General features: G+C 39.5%; 1 protein-coding gene across 3 annotated transcripts in view; it reads right to left on the bottom strand.

Annotated features, from left to right (window-relative positions):
* Positions 1 to 15,816, bottom strand: part of PDE1C (phosphodiesterase 1C) — a 291,755-nt gene extending 275,939 nt beyond the window's left edge. Inside the window, exon 1 of one of the 3 annotated variants that reach the window (XM_009568489.2) lies at positions 15,670 to 15,816. In XM_009568489.2, coding sequence (XP_009566784.1) covers positions 15,670 to 15,754 — 85 coding nt within the window. In that variant the 5' untranslated portion in view covers positions 15,755 to 15,816. The remainder of the gene's footprint in view (positions 1 to 15,669) is intronic. The other 2 variants (XM_054060642.1, XM_054060646.1) reach the window with 2 other exon arrangements.
* Between the last annotated feature and the right edge of the window lie 4,840 nt (positions 15,817 to 20,656).

Below are 20,656 nucleotides of genomic sequence, written 5' to 3'. Positions count from 1 at the left end.
AGCAGAGGCAGACAAGCTCTGCTATCTCTCTTAATCACAAGAAAGCTGAATAGACAACTATAGTATTTGTCACACAGAAGAGGGGATTCAAGCTCAAATACATCAGTGGTAGTTCTGAATGGAAATGCCCTTCACTTTACAGCTATTTCATCTACTAACACTGGTAGGTTTGCACAGACAGCAGGCCATAAAAGACTCAATCTTGTTTGTCCATCCTGCATGCCAGAGAAGGAGCATTGTATCCTCCTTTTTGAGAGGATTACATCATAATACTTCCTCTTAACTGTTCTGCAATGCAATTTTAATCATCAGAGACATCTCCTTTCTCCCTCTTTCGTGCACTGTCTCAGCACCTGGAACCAGAAGGCTGAATGTGAGCAGCAGAACACTCGGGCTGCCTTTGTGCCATGCAGCCTATTGTCACTTGTCCTTTGTCACTGCCTTCCTGCTACTTGTGGGGGAAGAGAGAGACGCACCACAAATTTTGCCCATTGGCCATGGTACTTTCAAAAGACTCTGTGAGAGAAACTTCCAACTAAAGAAGATGATGCCCTGCTTTTCCTTCTAAAGGTAATATAAATGCATTTCTGTCTGTGCAAATCCATGCGTCATTCCAACTGAAATTAGCAGAACCTTTGTCATTCTTTTCCATGGGAGAATAAAATCTTTTTATGATATACAATAAATAAATAAATAAATAAATAAACAAGAAAGGAAGTAGAAACTGAAAGAAAAAAATAATTTTTCAAAATCTGATTTCTTTTTTTGCATTAACTTAATCTAAAGAAACTTTTCATTCATATATAAAATTACTGAACAACTTCAGCTTGGAGCAACCTTCAAAGGTCACGAGGTCCAATCCTTGCTCAAAATAAGGCTAACTTAAAGAGCGTTTCTTGTGAGTTACAGGATGAAAATAAGGTTTTTTTTAGTTACAACCTTGTGCAAGATGGCTCTAGAAATATTGCAAAAGTGGTTCACTAATGGAAGCACAATGAGTTTTTAACTTCCTTCATTCGTGGTCACTTTGCAAGCATTGCTGAGGTGCCACAAGATTCCTGTACGTTCACTTTTGACATCAGTGCATGTCCTCTTTCTTTATTTACTTTATAACCATCATGGGATCAGATATAAAGGACTACAAGATCTATTTCAGTACTTCAGTCTGAGTGTCTGGGTAAGAAGTATTGCCCTGAAGTGATTAAGTACCCTGCACTGCATAACCTTAAACCCAGAATGTGAGAAGACTTTGCCCTCATGTGTCTGCGTTTCAGAGAGCAAGCCAGGAGCAGGGCAGGATATGCCTCCTACAACTCAGGAAATCAAGCCAGATCTTTAATTAGCACTAGTACTGCTCCGGCAAGCCTGCCAGGTGGAACAGACAAGAAGGGTTCTCACAAGTAAGAGAACAGCATGTGCAAAAAGCTGAGAAAGATAATTTTGGTAATTTCTCATTAACAGGTGACACAGTAAGTCAACTATAACTATATAGTAAAGCTACACCATTTCATAAGCCACCAGTGCAGATGTTAGGGACACCACCACATGTCTCTTGTCTTTTCAGCTTGTCTGCTCTCTACCAGCTCACAGCAGAGGTGGACTGGTGAAGCGATCCCATCTGATAGAATTGTTTCAAGCAACTGAAATTCAGGTCAATAACTAACTTCTGGTGCACAGAGAAACCAAGTGCTGCTTCCCAGTTCCCTGTCACTGGCAATCTACTGGTGAGTAACTGCAGACAGCTCTTCTCAGAGTCACTTTTGCAGTAGCTGGTCTCCTGTCATGATACAAAAGGGTCTACTCACGCAAAGGTGCAGTGTGCTTTAAAATAAAAACTCTTTTTTAAGTCCTTTTTAAAAAATCTCCACCCTGAAGCAAGTACAGCCAAACCACTAAGCACTTCTGATGTGAAAAATGCCACCAGGAGCATTTGCTGGTGTTATCATTATTACTTCACATAAACTACCAATACCGATAAAATTAGTGACCGTTATAACATATACGCTTCCCCCAGTGTTGTCTTCCCATTTTGAAGAGGACAGCTTTGTCTTAATACTACATAAATTCAAAATTAATAACTTTAAAAGATTCCCCAGGCTTCACATCCAGTTGCTGTCAACCTGTGATAAAAGGAGGAAAGATCCAAGGCCTGAGTCAGAGCATTTATCACAGAGCACTTGAATATATACCCTTGGTGAAGGCCCTGAGCAAAACACTGGCAGTGGCTAATATATAATGTCAGCCTTAGTTTGAAGTTACACATCTCTTTAAATTGAAACATTAGCCAAGCAAAAATACTTCTGTTTATTTTGTTCTTCTGAAAGTCACTAAATGAAATGCCTATGAGAAAGTGATTCGTTTTTTCATCAATAATACTGCAAGTGCCTTCATTGCAGGTACCACACAGACTGAACCAGGCAATAACACATGATGCACCTCCACCACATCTTTCAACAGACACCTTGGTTTTTAACCCACATCCCTGATTCTGTGTAGAAAAAAAAATCCTTTGTTTTTTCTAGAGACTGTGCTTATTCAGCAGCTCCAACGGCAAGGAGACCACCGTGAACACCAAGTCTGTGCAGCAGAGCAAATGCTTCATTTTCTGGTTGAAAATGGGATACAGTTTAGGACTTTGTGCTCAGAAGTCAGGAGGTGGTCATCCGCTCATCAGAACAAACCAGCTGTGGTCTCTGTACAGCTCTCCGCTGGCTCTATAAGTGCATGGCAGAAGGTATAAGTACCATCACGGAGCTGTATGACAGCAATATAAAGCATTCTGCCCCAATATACATGATGCCATGGATGCAATGCAGAGGGGTTTAAACCAGAACTCTTTTAGGTCTTACAGCAGTAGCACTTTACAAAGGAAGAAGTTTGATTATATTTTACTGAGTAGTTTTGAGACAACTGCTCCCTTACTTTCTCAGGCATATCCCAGGAAGAGACATAACAAATGTGGATACCTCAACAGAAGTAAATGGCCATATTACTGAAAAGTGCTGGGAACAGAGCACTCTCAAATCCCACAAAAATAGTGCTCCATAAATGCATTGGGTGTAGCACTTGGGTCTTTTGACTGAGCTCCTGAAGGAAAGTATTTTCTGTATTTTAAAAGTTATCATTATGAACAAGTTCAATTTGGCAGCTCTTGCAGTAATGAGTATTCTTATTTATTGTAACGGGACTAATCACATAGAAATGCATGACTGATCTCAAAATGCTTCTCATTTATTTAATGCCTTCACTGATTTTCCCTGGATCTGTAATGCTTTTTTATAGAATATTCTCATGTGCTGTCTTTTTTAAAGTATTTAACAGTATAATCTCTAACTTTTCTGTTCCAGGTTGGTTTTTTTCAGTTTGAGTTTTAGTTGTTTGAGGATTTTTTTGCATTTTTTCTATTTTTTTTAAAACAGTCTATTTTAAACAAAGTCCAACAGCATGTTTCATAACCTAAGCAGCATATCATGTCCATGCCTCACCCTGATAACTTTATCCTTGTGCTTCTGTGAACATGTCACTTTCTGCAACCATGTCAAATTTATTTTCCACTTAGAGCTTTGTTCACCTGTGACCCAAAATTTCAGTGATCGAAGAATACGTTACAATGGCATGAATTATATCAGGAAAAGATTGGAGAGACTAACACCAACAATCATTGCGTATTTTAGATCACTGACTTCCAAGGTGGAGAAAACTAGCTAATTAGATACTTCACCTGTGAGTATTGTGGCATGTGGCCTTCCAGCCACAATGAAAGCAAATGTTCCTTTAATTTAAAAAGCATTATTGTTATGCAATATATCAACCTCATTTTCAAACATTAAATAACTTGGGCATAGGCATGGATTTGTTTCTCTTATCACTTACGTTGTTAGGGATTTGGACTGAATAAGAAATGTAAGATAAATCCTTAACCCTATCATCTTCAACTATTCCAGCTCCTCACTGCTATTTTTCTTTAACAGGTTTTGGAACTGCTGCTATTTTGTTCTTCAGCAGCCATACTAAGAGATGCCTTAATTTTCCTATGCTAATCCCTCTGGCAGTTTAACAAATATGAAATTACACATACAAGTACAGACTTTACATAGACTAAAAGATGATGAAGCACAAAAGAAAATTCAAAATATTACAATAATTATTTCTTTTTAGCGATCAGATATTATTGGATGGTAAAGACACAAAATTTTAAAGGATTATGTTCTTTGTTCCTCTTTGAGTGCCCAAAGGTACTAAATATGTTTTAATGTAGCAGTCACAAATGTCTTAGCTATTCAAATGCTGCTCAGTGACTTCCAGCAATCAACTTCTTGCAAAAGAGAACAAACAAATATCTTGTAGTGAGGATGACAAGCACAGCATGTGCTATCTGCATAGGCAGTTTACTAGATGTAAATACACTAAATACATCAAGATAATCTTAAAATTGAAAAGGAACATTCTGAATGAAATTTTTTAAAAATGGTGCAGCCTGAGACCTATTTCTCTGCATTCAAACTTTTTTGCTGTGTTTCATTCTGAAGTACTAAGTTTAGCCTCAAGCCTATCTCATAATTACTGCAGTATTAAGATATTTGCTCTCTTTCACAAAATTCCCAGCACATTTTCCAGCCTGCTCAGTTGGATTTAGGAGTTCAACGTCTATGAGGTATTGTTTTCCTTAGAAACACAAACTAGTCTTAGCAAAGGCATCGAAAGAGATTTTGGCACTCAAAGCATGTCCCATCTTCCTTCCTTTCTTCCTTTGAAAGAATCTCAATGCCAAAAGACTTTCATTGCTTCTTCCTGGTTAGAGGCAGTGCCTGCAAGTAGCAGGGCTTGGGCATCTTACTGCCAAAGCTTAGAAAGGATGATGGGGGTCGAGGAAAGATGTGCAACTCCAAGTCAAAGATCTACCACCCCTCCTTCCAGCGTAACACCCATTTCGCCAACATGGAAAGACTCTCTTCTCAATTCAAAAAGACCTTCGTAACATCATCTATGTTCTACAGGCAAAATTGCCCTAAGTGCTCAAAGGCCAGATTTCCTTTGCCTCTTGGCTTGGTGACCTAAGGCATTCTCTGAGAAGGCTTAGCCAAAGCATCTGAAGAGAACAGTGCTTAACAAGTAAGCAGTGCTTATTTGAAATAATTAAAGCTAAAAACTTCCCAAAAGGAGACAAAACTTGCTTGCCACAAACAACATAAGAGAGTTTAAATGCAAGTGACTGAATACAACACGTAAACACACAATCATCTGGGAACACATCCCAGAGGTTTTATTTAAGCATCAGTGCAGAGCTAGAGAAAAATAATTATGCACGTAAAGTGTTACTGTAAATGACAGCTAATAAAACAGAAGGCTCAAATTATTGTTGCTGCTTCAGAGATCAAGAAGACAAACACAATCAGAGCATCAATGACAAGTTGTCATGCAAAATTTCACTTGAAAAATGCCACTTCACTTAAATGGCACAGTGAATTCTAATTAATAGGAAGCATTAGACCGGAACATAAGGCAGCAAACATCACTAAAGAATAAACATATTCTTCCATGAAGGAAAATTTACTCTGATCATGTTGTCAAGCTGACAGGAGCATCTTCCAGGAGCAAGTGGATCAAAATTATCAGTAGTGCTGTAATTGCTATCCTCAGTACTTACACTTCCCTTGACTCAAGAAAAATTAAGCCTTGAGTGTCAGGAATAATATCATGAAGCCACATAGCAACTGTAATAACAACCTGTTAATACTTTGGGAATGTAGGAATACTGGAGAACGTTAGCAGACCAGATTGATACTTAAAGCATTTGCTTAGGTATTGGATCTAACATTGTCTGACAGGCATTTATTTTTAAGTCCCAGCTTCAGCCTGTCCAAGTAAAACTCAAGTACAACACTTGGATCTCCTGATTTCCCAGGGCTTCCCAGGGAGATTCAAAATCTTCCAGCCAGCATTTTAAAGAGCAATGACTTCATCAGGGTTCCTCCAGGTGCTTGTCTTGTGTCTCTCCCAGAGGTGCAGCAGGGCCAGACAAGGGAAATCATAGAATTCCTTGGTTGGAAAAGACCTTTGAGATCATCAAGTCCAACCATATCTGTCTGCTACTAAACCATACATACTAAACCCTAAACACTTCATACACCTATCTCTTAAGTACCCCCAGGGATGGTGACTCAACCACCTCTCTGGGCAGCCTGTGCCCATGCCCAGTACCCCTTCCGGTGAAGAATTTTTTCCTGAAACTCCCCTAGCACAACTTGAGGCCATTCCCTCTTGTCCTGTCTTGTCTTATCACATATCATTTGTGAGAAGCGACCAACACCCACCTCACTAAAAGCTCCTTCAGGTAGTTGTAGGCAGTGATAATGTCTCCTCTCAGCCTCCTTTTCTCTAGGCTAAACAACCCCAGTTTCCTTAGCTGCTCCTTATAACACTTGTTCTCCAGCACCCACTTTGTTGCTCTTCTCTGGACACACTCCAGGACCTCAACGTATTTCATGTAATGAGGGGCTCAAAACTGAACACAGTATTTGAGATGCAGCCTCGCTAATGCCAAGTACAGAGGCGCAATCACATGTATGGTCCTGCTGGCTGTGCTGTTTCTGATACAGGACAAGATGCTCTTGGTGTTCCTGGCCACCTGGGCCATTGCTGGCTCATATTCAGCTGTCAACCAAAAAAGGAAAGGGCACAACTTTATAACCAGATTAAATAAAGTTATTAGCAATAAATTGCTCTCTGCAGCAAAGTGGGCTGCAAACTGTGATCACGGAGGAGCTGCTATACCTCCCATTCAACCAGGTCCCGGGACAATCATCATTCAATTATGCCAGGCTCCAGTGCTAACAGACATCAGCATGCTGTGGGTTTGCACTGCGAGGCAGGAGGTTTCTATGTAATCGTTTCTACCTACATTTACTAGGGAGAAGAGGCAAAACAACTGCCTTAATAGTCACCTCTCTTACAATCAAAAATTCAGAGTGTGGAAAAATCAATCTTTTTTTTTTTCAGAAGACACATGCATCCAAAAGTCATGAAACACTTCCAGCTCAAATCTACCCTGATATATGCTTCTGAAATTTAATTCTATTGAAGTAAAGCAAGATGCTCATTATTAGTTGATCTATATATGCTATATAATTTATGCAAAGCAGACAATCAACTAAAAGCTAAGGACAGCAGCAGTCGTTAAGTCTTAGGTATTTCCTGCTGGGATTCTATTTAAGCATTGAGATTACCAGAAAGAAATTAACTCTTTATCTGCAAAGGAGTTTTCAAAAGTAGCACAGGATGTCCTGTTCTGGACTTTCTAAAGATATTCATTTGGTTTTGTAATAGCAGAGTTAGCCAACAGCTCTGGAAAATCCCACTGCTTTTGTCATTTGAGGAGCCATGAGATGAAATTCTGTAAATTAATGCTAAAAATTTATTTACATTTATAGGAGCAGCAGTTTACCACTGTCCCTTGTGCTCTATAGCAGTTACATTCACATTCAACGCTTTTTTCACTATACACCATATATATAGTACATGGACTATAAAATATAGATTACCTTCCATATGAAAGATTAAAATCAATTTTGGTTATCAAGTTCTACTTTAAAACTCCAGATTTTGGTGTGGAAAAAAACCCACAGCTTTGCCAGAGATTTTTTAGATTTGCCCATACAGCATTTTTACGAAAAATAATACAGACTGCAGGCCAAATTATGTTTTGAGTTACAAAGGTTGCATAAGAGTGAGAACATAAATTGGCCTGCAAGATATGTAATTCTGCATTATGATAATGTTCAAGGTGTAAAGAATGCAGTTTGTATTTAAATAGATGGCTGGCAGTTGGGAGAAAAGATCATATAACTCCTGTTGACTAATGAAAAGGGGTACAGGGCCAGCAAATCAGGACAAATAATGAAGTCTGAACATCCTAAAGATCCTATTTTCAGAGTTCATTTGAAGGAAAACAGTGATTATTAATAGTATACACGTCCAGTAATAATCACAGCTTTGGAAGCGGGGGAAGAAATCAATGTAAACCAAATGGGCTCGATATTCTGCTATTCATATTGCACACAACAGAACATAAAACATTCTATCCTTCAAAACGCCAGTGGTAACAAGAGAAGAAAGCAATACGTTGCATTTGGAGCACAATGGACAGTAGCACCTGTCCTTTTTCTCTGTGCATTTTCATTCTTTGTTCACTTACCAGAGTATTACAATTGCAATTCTATCCACTTGGTAATTGATGAAAATACCGATTGCTCTCATTTAATCACAGAGTACACTTCTATCACTAAGGAGCAAAAAAGCTCCTCAGCCTGCAACTGAGGACCACTTGTTTGAAAAGTTCTGCAACTTTGGTAAGGTTTTGTGTATGGATCCAACAGCAGAATCATGGCCTGAATGAAAATGTCCTTTTAAGTTTTCTTAAGGGTATCTGTCTGGTATGTGTAAGTCATTCATCTTTATCTGTAAAGGTCAGAAAAGAAAACAAAATTCAAATTGAGTATTCTAAGCCGAGGAACATTTTGCTGTAACTGGTTCCAGTGAAAGTTAGCATATTTATAATTTTTACTTCAAATATAATTCCAAAATTATTTAATAACTTGCTCTACTTGAAAATGCAATTAAAAAAAAAATCCCCAGAAATTTTCTGTATGTTCTTATCTGTGTGGTGGGACTAGAGCAATAAAGCTTAGTTTCTGGTTGACATGATTCAAAATAAGTCACATTTGCATTCTTGAAGCACAAAATAAAAGACGGAAAAGGACAAAACATAAAGAGGAAAACATTAGTACAAATTTTGGAGACTAGATCCATTATTACAGTTCAAGAGTACAAAACCCAGAAACAGAAAGAAAAAAAGATAATAAATAAAAATGAGTCCATAAAAAAACAATCAGCATGCCACGTGAGGGAACCGCAAGGACATCAGCAACCCATGTATATGGGGAAGACAGTGGTAAAATTTGATTTTGGAAGGCCTCTACTACTAATAAGCATTCATTGTCAGTGCTAAAAGAGAAAGGATACACGATCTGAACCCAAACAGTGTTCCTTATCCTCACTTCCAATGAGTGTAAACTGGCTGTAAATCTACTAATTGTAGAAGAGGCACTTGGAGTTGAAACTGAATTAAGTGTATTGGCTAAGCTAGTTGTCTGTCCTCTCATCTTTCCTAGTAACATGCCATTTGACAGGTCTCATAGCTCTGCATCACTGTGAGAAGGGGCAAGAGTTGAAAAGGGCACTGAACCAACAGAAATAAGACATAGCTTCATGCAGCAGCAGCAAGGGAGTAAGCACCACGCACTGTGATTTAATGGAGAGAGATTATGTTTGCAGCTCCTAAGGGAAATTTTCAGGGGGCTGATTGCAGCTGCTATGGCAACAGGGGGAGGATATGATGTCACATCATGGCCTGAACGATTGCTGTCACATTGTCCCAGTGTACAGCCCTACTTGCCAGCTGCAAAGCCAGGATAGACCTCATTAAGTTCATCTGTTAGGTAATTACTACAACTTTCCCTGCACCACACTTCCAACTTTGCACACAGCCGTAGCGCAAGGCTATTGATGTAGTCATGAGGGTTAAGTTCCCAGGCCTGAAAAATTTCAATCCTGTAGCTATTAGAAATCTAGGATCCAGTTACAGCAGGATTGTTAGATGCAAGCTCTATCATCAGGCAGGGAGAAAAATCATACCAGTATAATCTTGACAAAGCCTTGGAAGCGAGCCATGGAAAAGTCGCTTGATCTACCTTCTTTATAAGCAGGGCAGCTCCTTCTCTAACCTACAGCAGCATTCACCTTAACTGCAGAAGAATGTCCAAGACAGATCCTTCGCTCATTTAAATAGTTATAGTGATGCTGATTTACTGCTGACCAGGATCCTGCCTGTGGGCTTGGTTTGCACTAGTACACGAGTAAGCAGAGGATACCTCCAGGAGCCTTTTGCTTTCTTACACATGCAAAACTACAGAACCTAAAAAAAATGAGCTTGCATTTACACTACATGTGGAAAATAGACCAATTAGTACAGCACAAGGGTTTAAAATAGAAAATGTGCAGCAGAAATGCAAATCCCTAAAGGCAATTAGGTTTGAAAGCTTCTAGACTCTGGTCCTGACAGCAGCAATATGAGGAGGAGGAGGATGTCAACCTCTGGCTTTTGACGTGGGAGAGAGAGCCGACTGGGGCTGCGAATGAGGGAAGGCTGCTCCTGGTCAGAGCCTGTCTGCTCAGAAACAGGCTTGCCTACTTGCTACTGAGCCCAAAAGGCACAGAACCGTCCATGCCTGTTTATTTCTTTTGAATTTGGGGCATTCTAGGAAATCTGAAATGTGCAATTAATCTCTCTCCACCAGTTCAGAAGGCATTGGGAGCAGGACCAGTTGGCCAAAAACGATAAAGAAAACAAAAGCTGGGGAGACACTGTTTCTCACCATTGTAAGATGGGGCCTCACCTGGTAAGGAGCAACAATCATTTGTTGTCTCTAGAAAAGGAATGAGTGTGCTTCCTTCCCTCACAGAACATAAGTATGGTGGGGCTGGGATCCGGCACAAAGAGAACACGCGACCCCATCTCCAGCCACCTTCTGCCCTACTTGCAACTTGTATTGGGGGCTCTTAAGCAGCAGAGCACAGCTGTGAGCAGCAGATAGCAGAGATAAGGTAGACTATCCACTGAGGCAAATGGGTAGAGCTCCTCAAAAACATTGCCAAGCTTTTTCCCACACAAGAACTCTCTGCAGTCTTTTCAAAGATCATTTACTTTGCTTACAGTAATCCACCCCTGCAATATCGAAGATGTCAGTGTAATATCAATACCCTGTAGATGCCACAGAAATCACCATCTCCACCCCCTTATAGAAGCAGCTACAGATTGAGTACCAACAGCAGGCATTCCTGTTGCTCACCACTGTGGCAGAGATCATCCACTTCACATAAAGGGCCAGTTGGGTATTTCACCTACAGACATGCCAACTATGAAGACTCCTTTCAAGTGTATTTTCATGCAAAGCAGATAGAGACCAAAGTGATTTGAAGTTAAAACACAGCTTTGTAATGGATGAAGCCGAAGAAAACTCTCATAACTTTAGAGCTTTAGTTCACAATCTATTTGCTGACAGCCTTCTTTAGGTGAATTTGTTGAGAGTAGGACTATGTTGGAAAAGATTTTAATTCTTTATAATCTATCATAACTACATCAGACTTCCTTAAACTACATTAAATATTTCGTGTCCTATTCCAAGCTCAGTATACGTATTATATTAATAAACTTAGATTTCTCAGTTCCTAGATTTCAGATGACAGTGTTCCACCGTTTACACAGAAATCATCAGTGCTCCCTATTGGCTCTTATTAAGAAAATATCCTCTAAATAAGGCCTGTCTGGCGAGCAGGGAGGAAAAGAAAAAGCCAGAGTTCTGGGGGGTTAATTGTCATTTTTTAAATCTTTTGTATTATGCCCTAACAAAGAAGATTATAGAATTTAGGTACAAAGAAGAGAAGAGGCTATATGCATTCTCCCTTTACTTTTTGGCCAGGGACGTGATTTACATGCGTGCAAACAGAGACACCTTCTCCCCTCCCCAAAAACAAACTTACCCCACAGACATTCCTTCCAGACCTGCCTTGAAGAAAGGCTGTGAGTGACGTACATGCAGAATTATTGAGGGATTTGTCAGCACCTTATAATTACAGCGTGCTTTCGGTCAGAATGCCACTTTTTATTATAAGCTTATAAGGACAGAATTAAAGTAAATCTCCATGAAAATGCACTGTGTATGGGCCTACAGGTGTCTTCTGCTGAAAACTGCCTCTTTTGTGCATTGTGAAGGTATCATTGCCCTCAGGTGAATGGGAAACTCCAATAAGGCTGAAAACCAATACACAAGAAAAGGTAACTTAATTGCTACAGCGTACACAGTTCTCTAGCCAAAATACAATACAAAAAGTGAAACTGCTCTTATTTATCTAGTTTCTTTCTAAAATAATTTTTAAAAGTCCTTCCTCTCTATTCCCTTCCTAACAGACAAACGTTCAAGAGAATAACAGAAAAAAACCACAGCAATATTTTGTTTTAAATTTGAGCACACGTGATCTGTCAGAGGGACCAGCAAGAACTACTTCGGTTGATCTACCTGTGACATTGAAAGAGATATTGAAATGGGTTTCAAGTAGTGAACTGCAACATGAGGAACTCCAGTAACATTAGGAAAACCCTATTTTTACAGAATTATTTCAAAATAGGTCCCAAAAGAGCCACCGAGCAAAACTCAGATCTTCTGTAATAACAAGAGGATGGGGTTATGCGCACAAAATGGAGAATATCCTCCTAAAGAAAATTTCAGGCAAGATTGAGAAACAACTGCTGTGAGTCAGACTGTTTCAGTGTCACATCTCTCCTCTCCGGTAACACCTGAGTTATGGCAGAACTCCCCATCACTTCATTTCATTCTAATCTATAAAAATAAATTTATTAGATACGTTGGACGGGACAAAACAGTGTTGCCAGGTGCTCCTGGATATAAAAAGCAGAGAGTGGGAGCTTTAATAAAGTTAGCTCTTAGTCATAGGAAGGTGATAAATGCAGAAAGAAAATATCCTCTTGTTAATGTTTGTGTTTACCATTTTCCCAGTTTTAAAGACAGCGGTTGTTTCTCTGTCTTGCACCTTTAGTCAGTCAATTACATCAGCAAAGTCAGCAGGTAACACAATGATATTCTGGTTTAATTGCCTTTCCTTTGCACTGGAGTGATGAGACAAGGTGCAGGACAAAACAAAAATAGGTCTTAACTCTTGATTTTATTTCCTTTAATTCAGATGCTCTTCTGTTATGTTTTACTTTTTAGTGGAAGAAAATTTAGCCGAAGTTCAACAACAGCTCAAAGATGTCAACTTGTGTATAGAAAACTTCATGGACTCTGAAATTTGCTGATATTGAGCATGGTAAATAAAGATCTTCAAGCCGTCATCTGAGACAGATTGCTCTAGAAAGTTCAATGTGACTTGCATGATTCCCGTCTTGAATAGTCCAATTAAATGTCTCACACTGTGGCTCCACTGTAATTCCTTTACACTAAGCTACCAGTGCCAAAAAATCCATAAAAGCAGAGTGTCCAAAACCACATGGAAATCCTCCATGGGCATAGAGAAGCACACTTCAATCCTCCTCAGGGTCTCTGTTGAATGGGTGGTATCTGGAGGAAAAGGATTTGCAATCACTTTGTTTCTTTGTTCAGGAGAAAGCTATCAAGTATTGGCATATATTTGCCTTTCTGATGTGGCACATCCCTTTTCCCACAGGGATCTGAAGTCATTGGGAAGTAGTGTGGAATTCCCACAGCTCTTCTGTCCTACTGCCAGCAATGTAAGCAATCAAGGTGAAAATTAGTGCAGTCAAGAAGCTGCTCTAGGTTGCCCTACTGCATGAACGGATGCTGACCATCTCCAGAGACAGGAGGTTATGTAACTGCAAGCCATCAGCAAGGAGCTCTTTTTGCAACATCTTTCTTCCATGTCCACGTGTTTTCATGTTTGATGTTAAGCCCAGGTCTTTCATTAAAATTTTCGTTAAGTAAAAATTTTCATTTCATTCTAAGCGATCACTTTTCAAAAACACTCTGAAGATCGTTCTTTCTTCACAATTAGTATAAGGGTGAATCAATGCAAAATATTTTTTCTTTTGCACCCAAATGGAAACTCGTCTCTCAATCTGCCATTACTCTTTGTCAAAAGTATCAGCCTTTCCTTCCAGCTGACACTTCAATAGCAGATGTAGCAGCTCAGTATTTCCCAAGAACTTCTTGAAAGATTTGCAGTACCCCAAGCAAGATCCCTACACACAAGTTTTCCTTGAAGGAAAAAAGAAGTCTAAGTCCATCCCTGACACACTAATGCTAATGCAGGATCTTCTGGATACATTCATTTTCTCCAGTATAAAGATTAATAAATACATTAATCACTCAGTTCTGTCTACCATACAGTGCTGGTAATACTAGATAGCGTGTTTACAAAGTTTTCATGGTTATGTGAGTCAATCCACTGCATACTTGCCCAGATATAAAAATAAATGTTATATAATACACAGATCACACAATCAATACACTGGTTGTGTGCACCAAATAGCAGAAAATAGCACATTAACTCCTATGCAACAACTGTCCTAAGAAGCAGAAGAAGCTGCAGTTCTAAGCCTGAGTCATTTCATCCAAAGTTTGTTCTAGTTGTTTGGTGAGCACAAGAAGAAATAGACAGTAGAGCAACAAATACAGCAATCCTGATGGTTTGTTGATGAACAAACAAAGTAATTAGGCACAGTCACAACTGTTCAGTGTCTTCAGATAATGTGTCTAGGCTCCAAAAGGAAATGTTTATCCTCCAGACTGACACAAACTGATGAGACAACACTGTTAGTAATGACGCTGAGAGGGAAAGACATTAAGATAGGGAGTTCAAAAGTGAGCATATTGCAGCTTAAACTGTGAAGGGACTACCACCTAGAGAAAGAAATTTGAAAAGTAGTATTTGTCTGGCAGTTTCACTCTTGAAATGCTATGTGCACATTAACTGATTACTACATGAAGATATTTTAATGAAACATGCATTTCCATCTACATTTTTTTTCAGCAAATCTGTTTTCCTGATGTTAATGATTGCAAAATTAGTTTTCCATGAAGCAGAGGAGTAGACAAGTGCCTCCTCCCACACCAATTAAAAAGTGTGTATCCATCATTATTAGATGAAATTGTGACCCAATCACAACTAGTATGAATTAGGAAAAACTTTCCTGGTTTCACAACTGCAAGTAGGTAAAATCTCTCTCATCTTAAAGGTATTTAAGTAGAATTTGTATTGATCGATTATTGCAAGTTTAACCATATATTTTAACATAGATTTAATCTAAAAACTAAAATGAGATGTAAATTTGATTTGTTTCTAACTCTATAAGGATTTATATAATGTAGCCCGGAGAGATATACAGTTTAAGCAGAGCAGCCTTCTCAGGGAATCCTCAAGTTTTAACTTTTGCACAGCAACTCTCTTGGAAGAACACGTAGACACCTGTTGCTCTGAGAAGCCTCACTTTTCACTAAGACAGTGAACACAAACAATAAACTGCACAACCACTCCTGAAATTCCTAATCTCTCCTTGCATCTTTCCCTGCCCCACCAATTTTGCTTTTTGTGTTTGAGACAACAAGAACTGTTACCTACGTATTTACGCAAACTGAGAAATGGCAAAAGGTTATAGAATTTGAAAACACTGGCTAACTGAGCAAATATCAGAAACAAAGCCAAGGCTCCCAATGGTTATGTTCTGCGCTGATCATAAGGAAATGCAGAGAGCAAGTTGGAAACTTCCAATCCTGAAACCCTGGCTTTCCTGAGATAAGGTTCCAAAACAAAAGTTCTGCAAATGTCTCTGTGAACTTGTGCCAAAACCCAGCAAATAGATTTAGAGCAGCTGTGTATTAAAGGCAGAAGAAAATACAGAAGGCAGAATGGAAAATCAACCCAGAAAAAATTTGCAGGGCATCTATATGTTTTAAAGGCATACATTGACAGACGGGAGCTGTCAGCAGCTGTCATGCACCTGTACTTACTGGAGCTGCAAAAAGAGAGAGGAAAGAAGAGAGAGAGCGAAGGAAAGAACAGGAATTAAATCAGGCTTACCAATTGTAAAGCTATAGCCATCGATGCTGAAAGTAGCACTCCGGCATTTTTTAAATCCTTCCTTTCTGCTGCTTGGCTCTGTCATGATCCTGCCAGTTTGTACTTCCAGCAGCAGCCTTGCTCTCCCCGCTGGAAGCAGAGCACTCAAGCTCACTCTTAGCTGCCCTTGAATATCTGCCAGTGACAGTACACACACCCAGCCTCACACATCTCCCGGCGCAGGGAGCTGAATCTGAGAGGAACGTACCCAGCAGCTTTCTCCTCCCCCAAAGACTCTCGCTGGCATGGTACTGACGTGCCTACTCAGAGTTTAACAACTGGTTAGAGGCTCCGGTATCTGAACCGGCAGTCAATTAGCGCAAGTCTACCGAGTCAATAAGCCAGCTCTATCTGTCGAATCTCTTGTGTAGGAGTTCAGCACACAATTAAAAAAAGACAAAGGGTTAGATTTTGCTGTGATCTACACACAGACGCTTCTTGTATTCCCTGCTATGCTGCAGCCCCTGCTTCTGTGACTCTCCTTGCTCATGGGTATTTCTGACTTGTAGAAAATTGTGCTCCGATTTCAGTCCTTCAAATACAAGCAGCATGTTTTAATCATTTGAAGTACAATGAATCAACCCAAGATTACAGTACACCATCAATCAGGTATGACTTACACTAATGGCAATTTTCTGGAAACACAACCGTCAGCAGAATGCAAGAGGTTATCAGTAAGTACAAGTGCAAGTGACTGTGGGAAAACAACAGAACTAGTTCAGAAGTAATGGTGATAAACTGAGCAAAATGTACACACGTATACAAAAATAAAGTCTTCTGAAGGCTTCCTCCTCCTCCTGGTGGTTCATCATGTGGTTTATAAACTCCTCTCTGTGTTTTTTTTACCCAATGATCTTTAAAAAATGTGATTCAGAGTGCTTGTAATAATCCACTGAAAAAGGCAGGCACATCATCCCTATCCCATGAACAGACAAGATTTAGAGTCGAGGCTGGCAAACTTTCACAGAAGGCTAGCAGTAAGCCAAGCTTTTATAAATAGGTGTACAAGGAAACACTGACAATGTCTTAATGATTCCAGTTAGTATAAATCTGTGCAATCCTTTTCTTTTTTTTTTTTTCTATGTGTGTTAACATAGAAACACGTCACTGAAGTGCTCTAGTTTTTAAGGTTCCCAAATACAAAAGTACAGTCCACATAAATTCATCAGGTTTTGTGTTGCCCTGGGTAGAAACCAAATGAAAACACCAAGTTTCAGGAAAACTGACATCAAAATGGCCTCAAGATGCACCAGGGGAGAGTTAGGTTGGATAACAGGAGGAAATTCTTTACTGAAATGGTTGTCAAGCATTGCAACAGGTTGCCCAGGGGAGTGGTTGAGTCATCGTCCCTGGAGGTGTTTAAAAGACAGTAGATGTCATACTTGGAGATATGATCTAGTAGTGGACTTAGCAGGGCTGGATCAATAGTTGGACTCAATGATCTTAAATGTCTCTTCCAAGCAGAAGTATTCTATGATTCTGTGAAAATAATAGCTGAGAGAGTTTGGAAAGAGTTTGCCTAGTGCACATCAAAAAGTTCACAAAGTATCAGCAAGCCCAGTCTGTGTTTCAGGTACAAACCTCAACCCTACACTGGTTTCTTAGCAAAAGCTCAAGTCAGATAGAAATAGTCCACTTTTTATACCCTTTATCTTCAAAGGATGGAAAAGAGCCACTGCTGACCTCCAGTACAGTTACTTTACATTCCACTTAGTTCTAGCCCAGTGAAAAGCCTCACTCAAACGTACCTTTTTTGTTAATTTTTAAATGCTTTGGATGCTCAGTAATACAAAGCAGCTTCATTAAGAAAAAGACTGTCAGCTGGTGAAGGCGGTTTTGTTTGGTTTGAGGGTTTTTTGTTGGTTTTTTTTTTTTTACAGGACAGATCACCTGGTCTTCCAGGTTTCTCGGCCTTTCAGAACTGAAGTGTGAAATAGTAATAATTACTTAGATACATCATTTCCATTACACTTGAACTTGCAACTGTTTTTACCTCGTAAGGGTAGGCACAACTCAGGAACTTAAGAGAGCCACTGCTATAAAGGTACCCCCACAATGAAGAATTCTCAAGCAATTCAGTAGACTTCATGTAGCTGCCTCTCCTAAACAATGCAGAAAAGCTGTCTGATTTTAAAGTGTTTCTAAGGAATCATTTATTTGACACTGGTTATACGGGCCACACACCTACATAAGCACTAATGCCCTGCCTAAGAAAGCAAAGGCACAGCCAGTTACTCACATTATATCTAGAAAGCACAAAGTCAAATGTTATCTAAAGGAAAGGTAAATATTGGAACTGTCAGGGTTTGGGGGGTTGATTTTTTAATTTATTTATTTGATGTCACCATTTTTTCTTTAAGGCATAAAGCATTAATTCATGCAAAATAAAACTGAAGGAAGATACCAATGATAATCATGGAATTTCTGCCAAGTTTCTTAGTTCCACAAGAGGCCTTTTTTCCAAAAGAAAAGACAGGCAGACAGTCTTGTTTGCTCCCTGGTTTGAAGGGCATACTCATGTAGGAAGCAGGAGAGTTGTATTAGCATTTCTTTTCTCAGAAAAATATCCAGATCACCAAGCTACTGCAACGTTGCTCATTCCTGATCTCTATCATTGGGGCTTCAGCCACTTTGTACACATTATGAGAGAGAAAAGGACTTGGTAATTGAGCAGCTGTGCACACCTGGGTTACCTTGCAATGACAACTTGTTCCAGCCCCCACTAGTACTAATTCAAATAACTGTAATAACTTGATCTTATTTTGAACAACCTGAACAATTCCCCCAGGAAGAGCAAAGACAGTGACTCTGCAGGGTGAAGTGATCAAATAAGTCTGCAAGCTGGATCTCTCACATCCCTGGAGAGGTCTTTAAGCCACCTGTTTGCATTGGGATGCCCTCTCCCTTCAAAGCTGCAGAGGTGCTCACCTCAGAGCGAAAAGGGAAAGGTTTTGACCTGCAAGTTTTTCAAGGAGGAAACAGTTTCCACCCAGCTCTAGTGAAAATTTAATCCTACTGCTCAAAGAATTGCCAAATCATTATCAGTAACTCAATACCTGATCCTATCTGATGCTTTGCATTTTGCTGTTCAGCTCTTGGCTAAATTTCAGTTCTACCATTCACACTTTGCTTTCCCAAACAATCCCTCCAGATTCATTTGGGGTACAGTACATTTTCTACCTTCCGCTTCTGGGCAGTACCAACAGTTCTTGTGGCCGCAGTTCAGTGCCACGTAGAGCAATCCATGTATGTCATTTGTAAACCACCTGGGGATCCTTTGAGAGAGAAAGCACAGTGTGAATTGAAAATATTTATTATTATTGCTGTAAACAGACCAGGGTGTCCATGGTAACATTTAATTTGTCAACACATAATACAGCAGTTACTTTAATATTTTTCCTTTGCTTTTCAACGTGCAGAACAGTTTTGCCTGTTTTCAGGAAGTCTATTTTAACCAAAGACCACATCAAATTAAACCAATGATACGTCCAATCTGCCATCCTCCAATACATGTTAGAGGAATTTGTTATGGCTGGTTTTTTTACAACAAATATGCAACACCGTCCTTCCTACCCTTAGGCAGTCTGTTTCTGCCCTGCAGCATGAAAAGGCATATTATTTATGTAAACTTATCTCAGCAAGACTGAAAGTTTTTTAATCACAGTTTACAACCAAATACTTTCCAAGCATAAACTTTGAAAATCAATTGCATGGAAAAATACTTCCATGTATCAGCTCAAAGGCATGAGACTTGTTACGTCAGTTCATTGTCCAGAGTAGCGTGAGAAAGGGAAAATAAGAGCATTGGGAAAAATCCTACCCCCATGCAATTCCAGGGCAAAACACCCATTCATTTCAACAGGGCTGGAGCTCTGTTACCTGGTTTTCCATAGCTGTGCTGCTGTTGACCTGGTTCGCAACACAACCAATTTTCACAGAAGCAGTGATTAATTTAAACCTCAGGCATCAATATGCTTTTCTAGCACCCATTACTGAAGTTAGTAGAATCTCTTAATTTTTATCTTTTCAGAAGTGTCTCAGGTACCCTAAATCATCTGGCAACTTGACTTTGAATATTAAAAACAAGCTCTACTTGGTCACACCGAAGGTCCACAGAGCCCAGTGTCCTACATGCATCTCTGCATCGTATCTCCATCACCGCACAAAAATACATGCTAATAAAATGATAAAGATGCTAAAAATGATCAAGAACAGGGCAGGCTGTGGTGATACTAGATATCCAGCCACCACCAGCAGCTCAATTACCTCCTGAGCCAGCTGTGTTTTCTGTATTCATAAACAGTCAAAAGTTTTCTGTTCAGTCAGCTTAAACCTTCAGCATCCTCAGCATTCCTTGACAGGGAGGTTCACAGCTTAACTAAAGATAGCACACAAAACTTCTTGCTTTTGTTTTCTTTAAACCTTTCTCCTTCTAGCTACATAGTTGCTCTTCAGCCTAATACTCATGTTGATAACAATATCAATTCTAAAGCTTTTTGGCTTTTTTTTTTTTTTTTTTGGCAAAGGTGAAGAATGTTTATGTGACAGGCAGAGGGGTCCCCAGCACTCAGGATTTCTAGTCATAAGGAACCCCTGAGATTGTGAGTCCCGGTGAGGGTTGAGGCCAGAAGCATCAGGCAAGTTCTGCCTTTGAAAACATTGTTTCCCCCCTACGAAAAGCTGACAAAAGGAACAGTCTCTAGTGCGCTGCAGTACTGCCTTCCTTAATGCTGTTTTTTATTTCCCAATATACATTCATTTCATCTTATTTTAATTGACTTCGCACATGGTAGAAAATACAAATGCATCCAATAAATACGGGGCAGAAGAAAGGGGGAAAAAAAACCCCACAGTAGTATTATTTTAAGCTTGTGCTTCATCTTAACTATGTCAAGCAGCTCTGCAACTCAGAGGAAATGCATTGTTTAGAAATACAGGAGTAATCTAT

The sequence above is a fragment of the Cuculus canorus genome, chromosome 2 (assembly GCF_017976375.1).
Source record: "Cuculus canorus isolate bCucCan1 chromosome 2, bCucCan1.pri, whole genome shotgun sequence".
Classification (NCBI taxonomy): Eukaryota; Metazoa; Chordata; class Aves; order Cuculiformes; family Cuculidae; genus Cuculus; species Cuculus canorus.
Note: the sequence above shows the minus strand (reverse complement) of the source record. Positions and strands in the feature narration are given on the sequence as shown.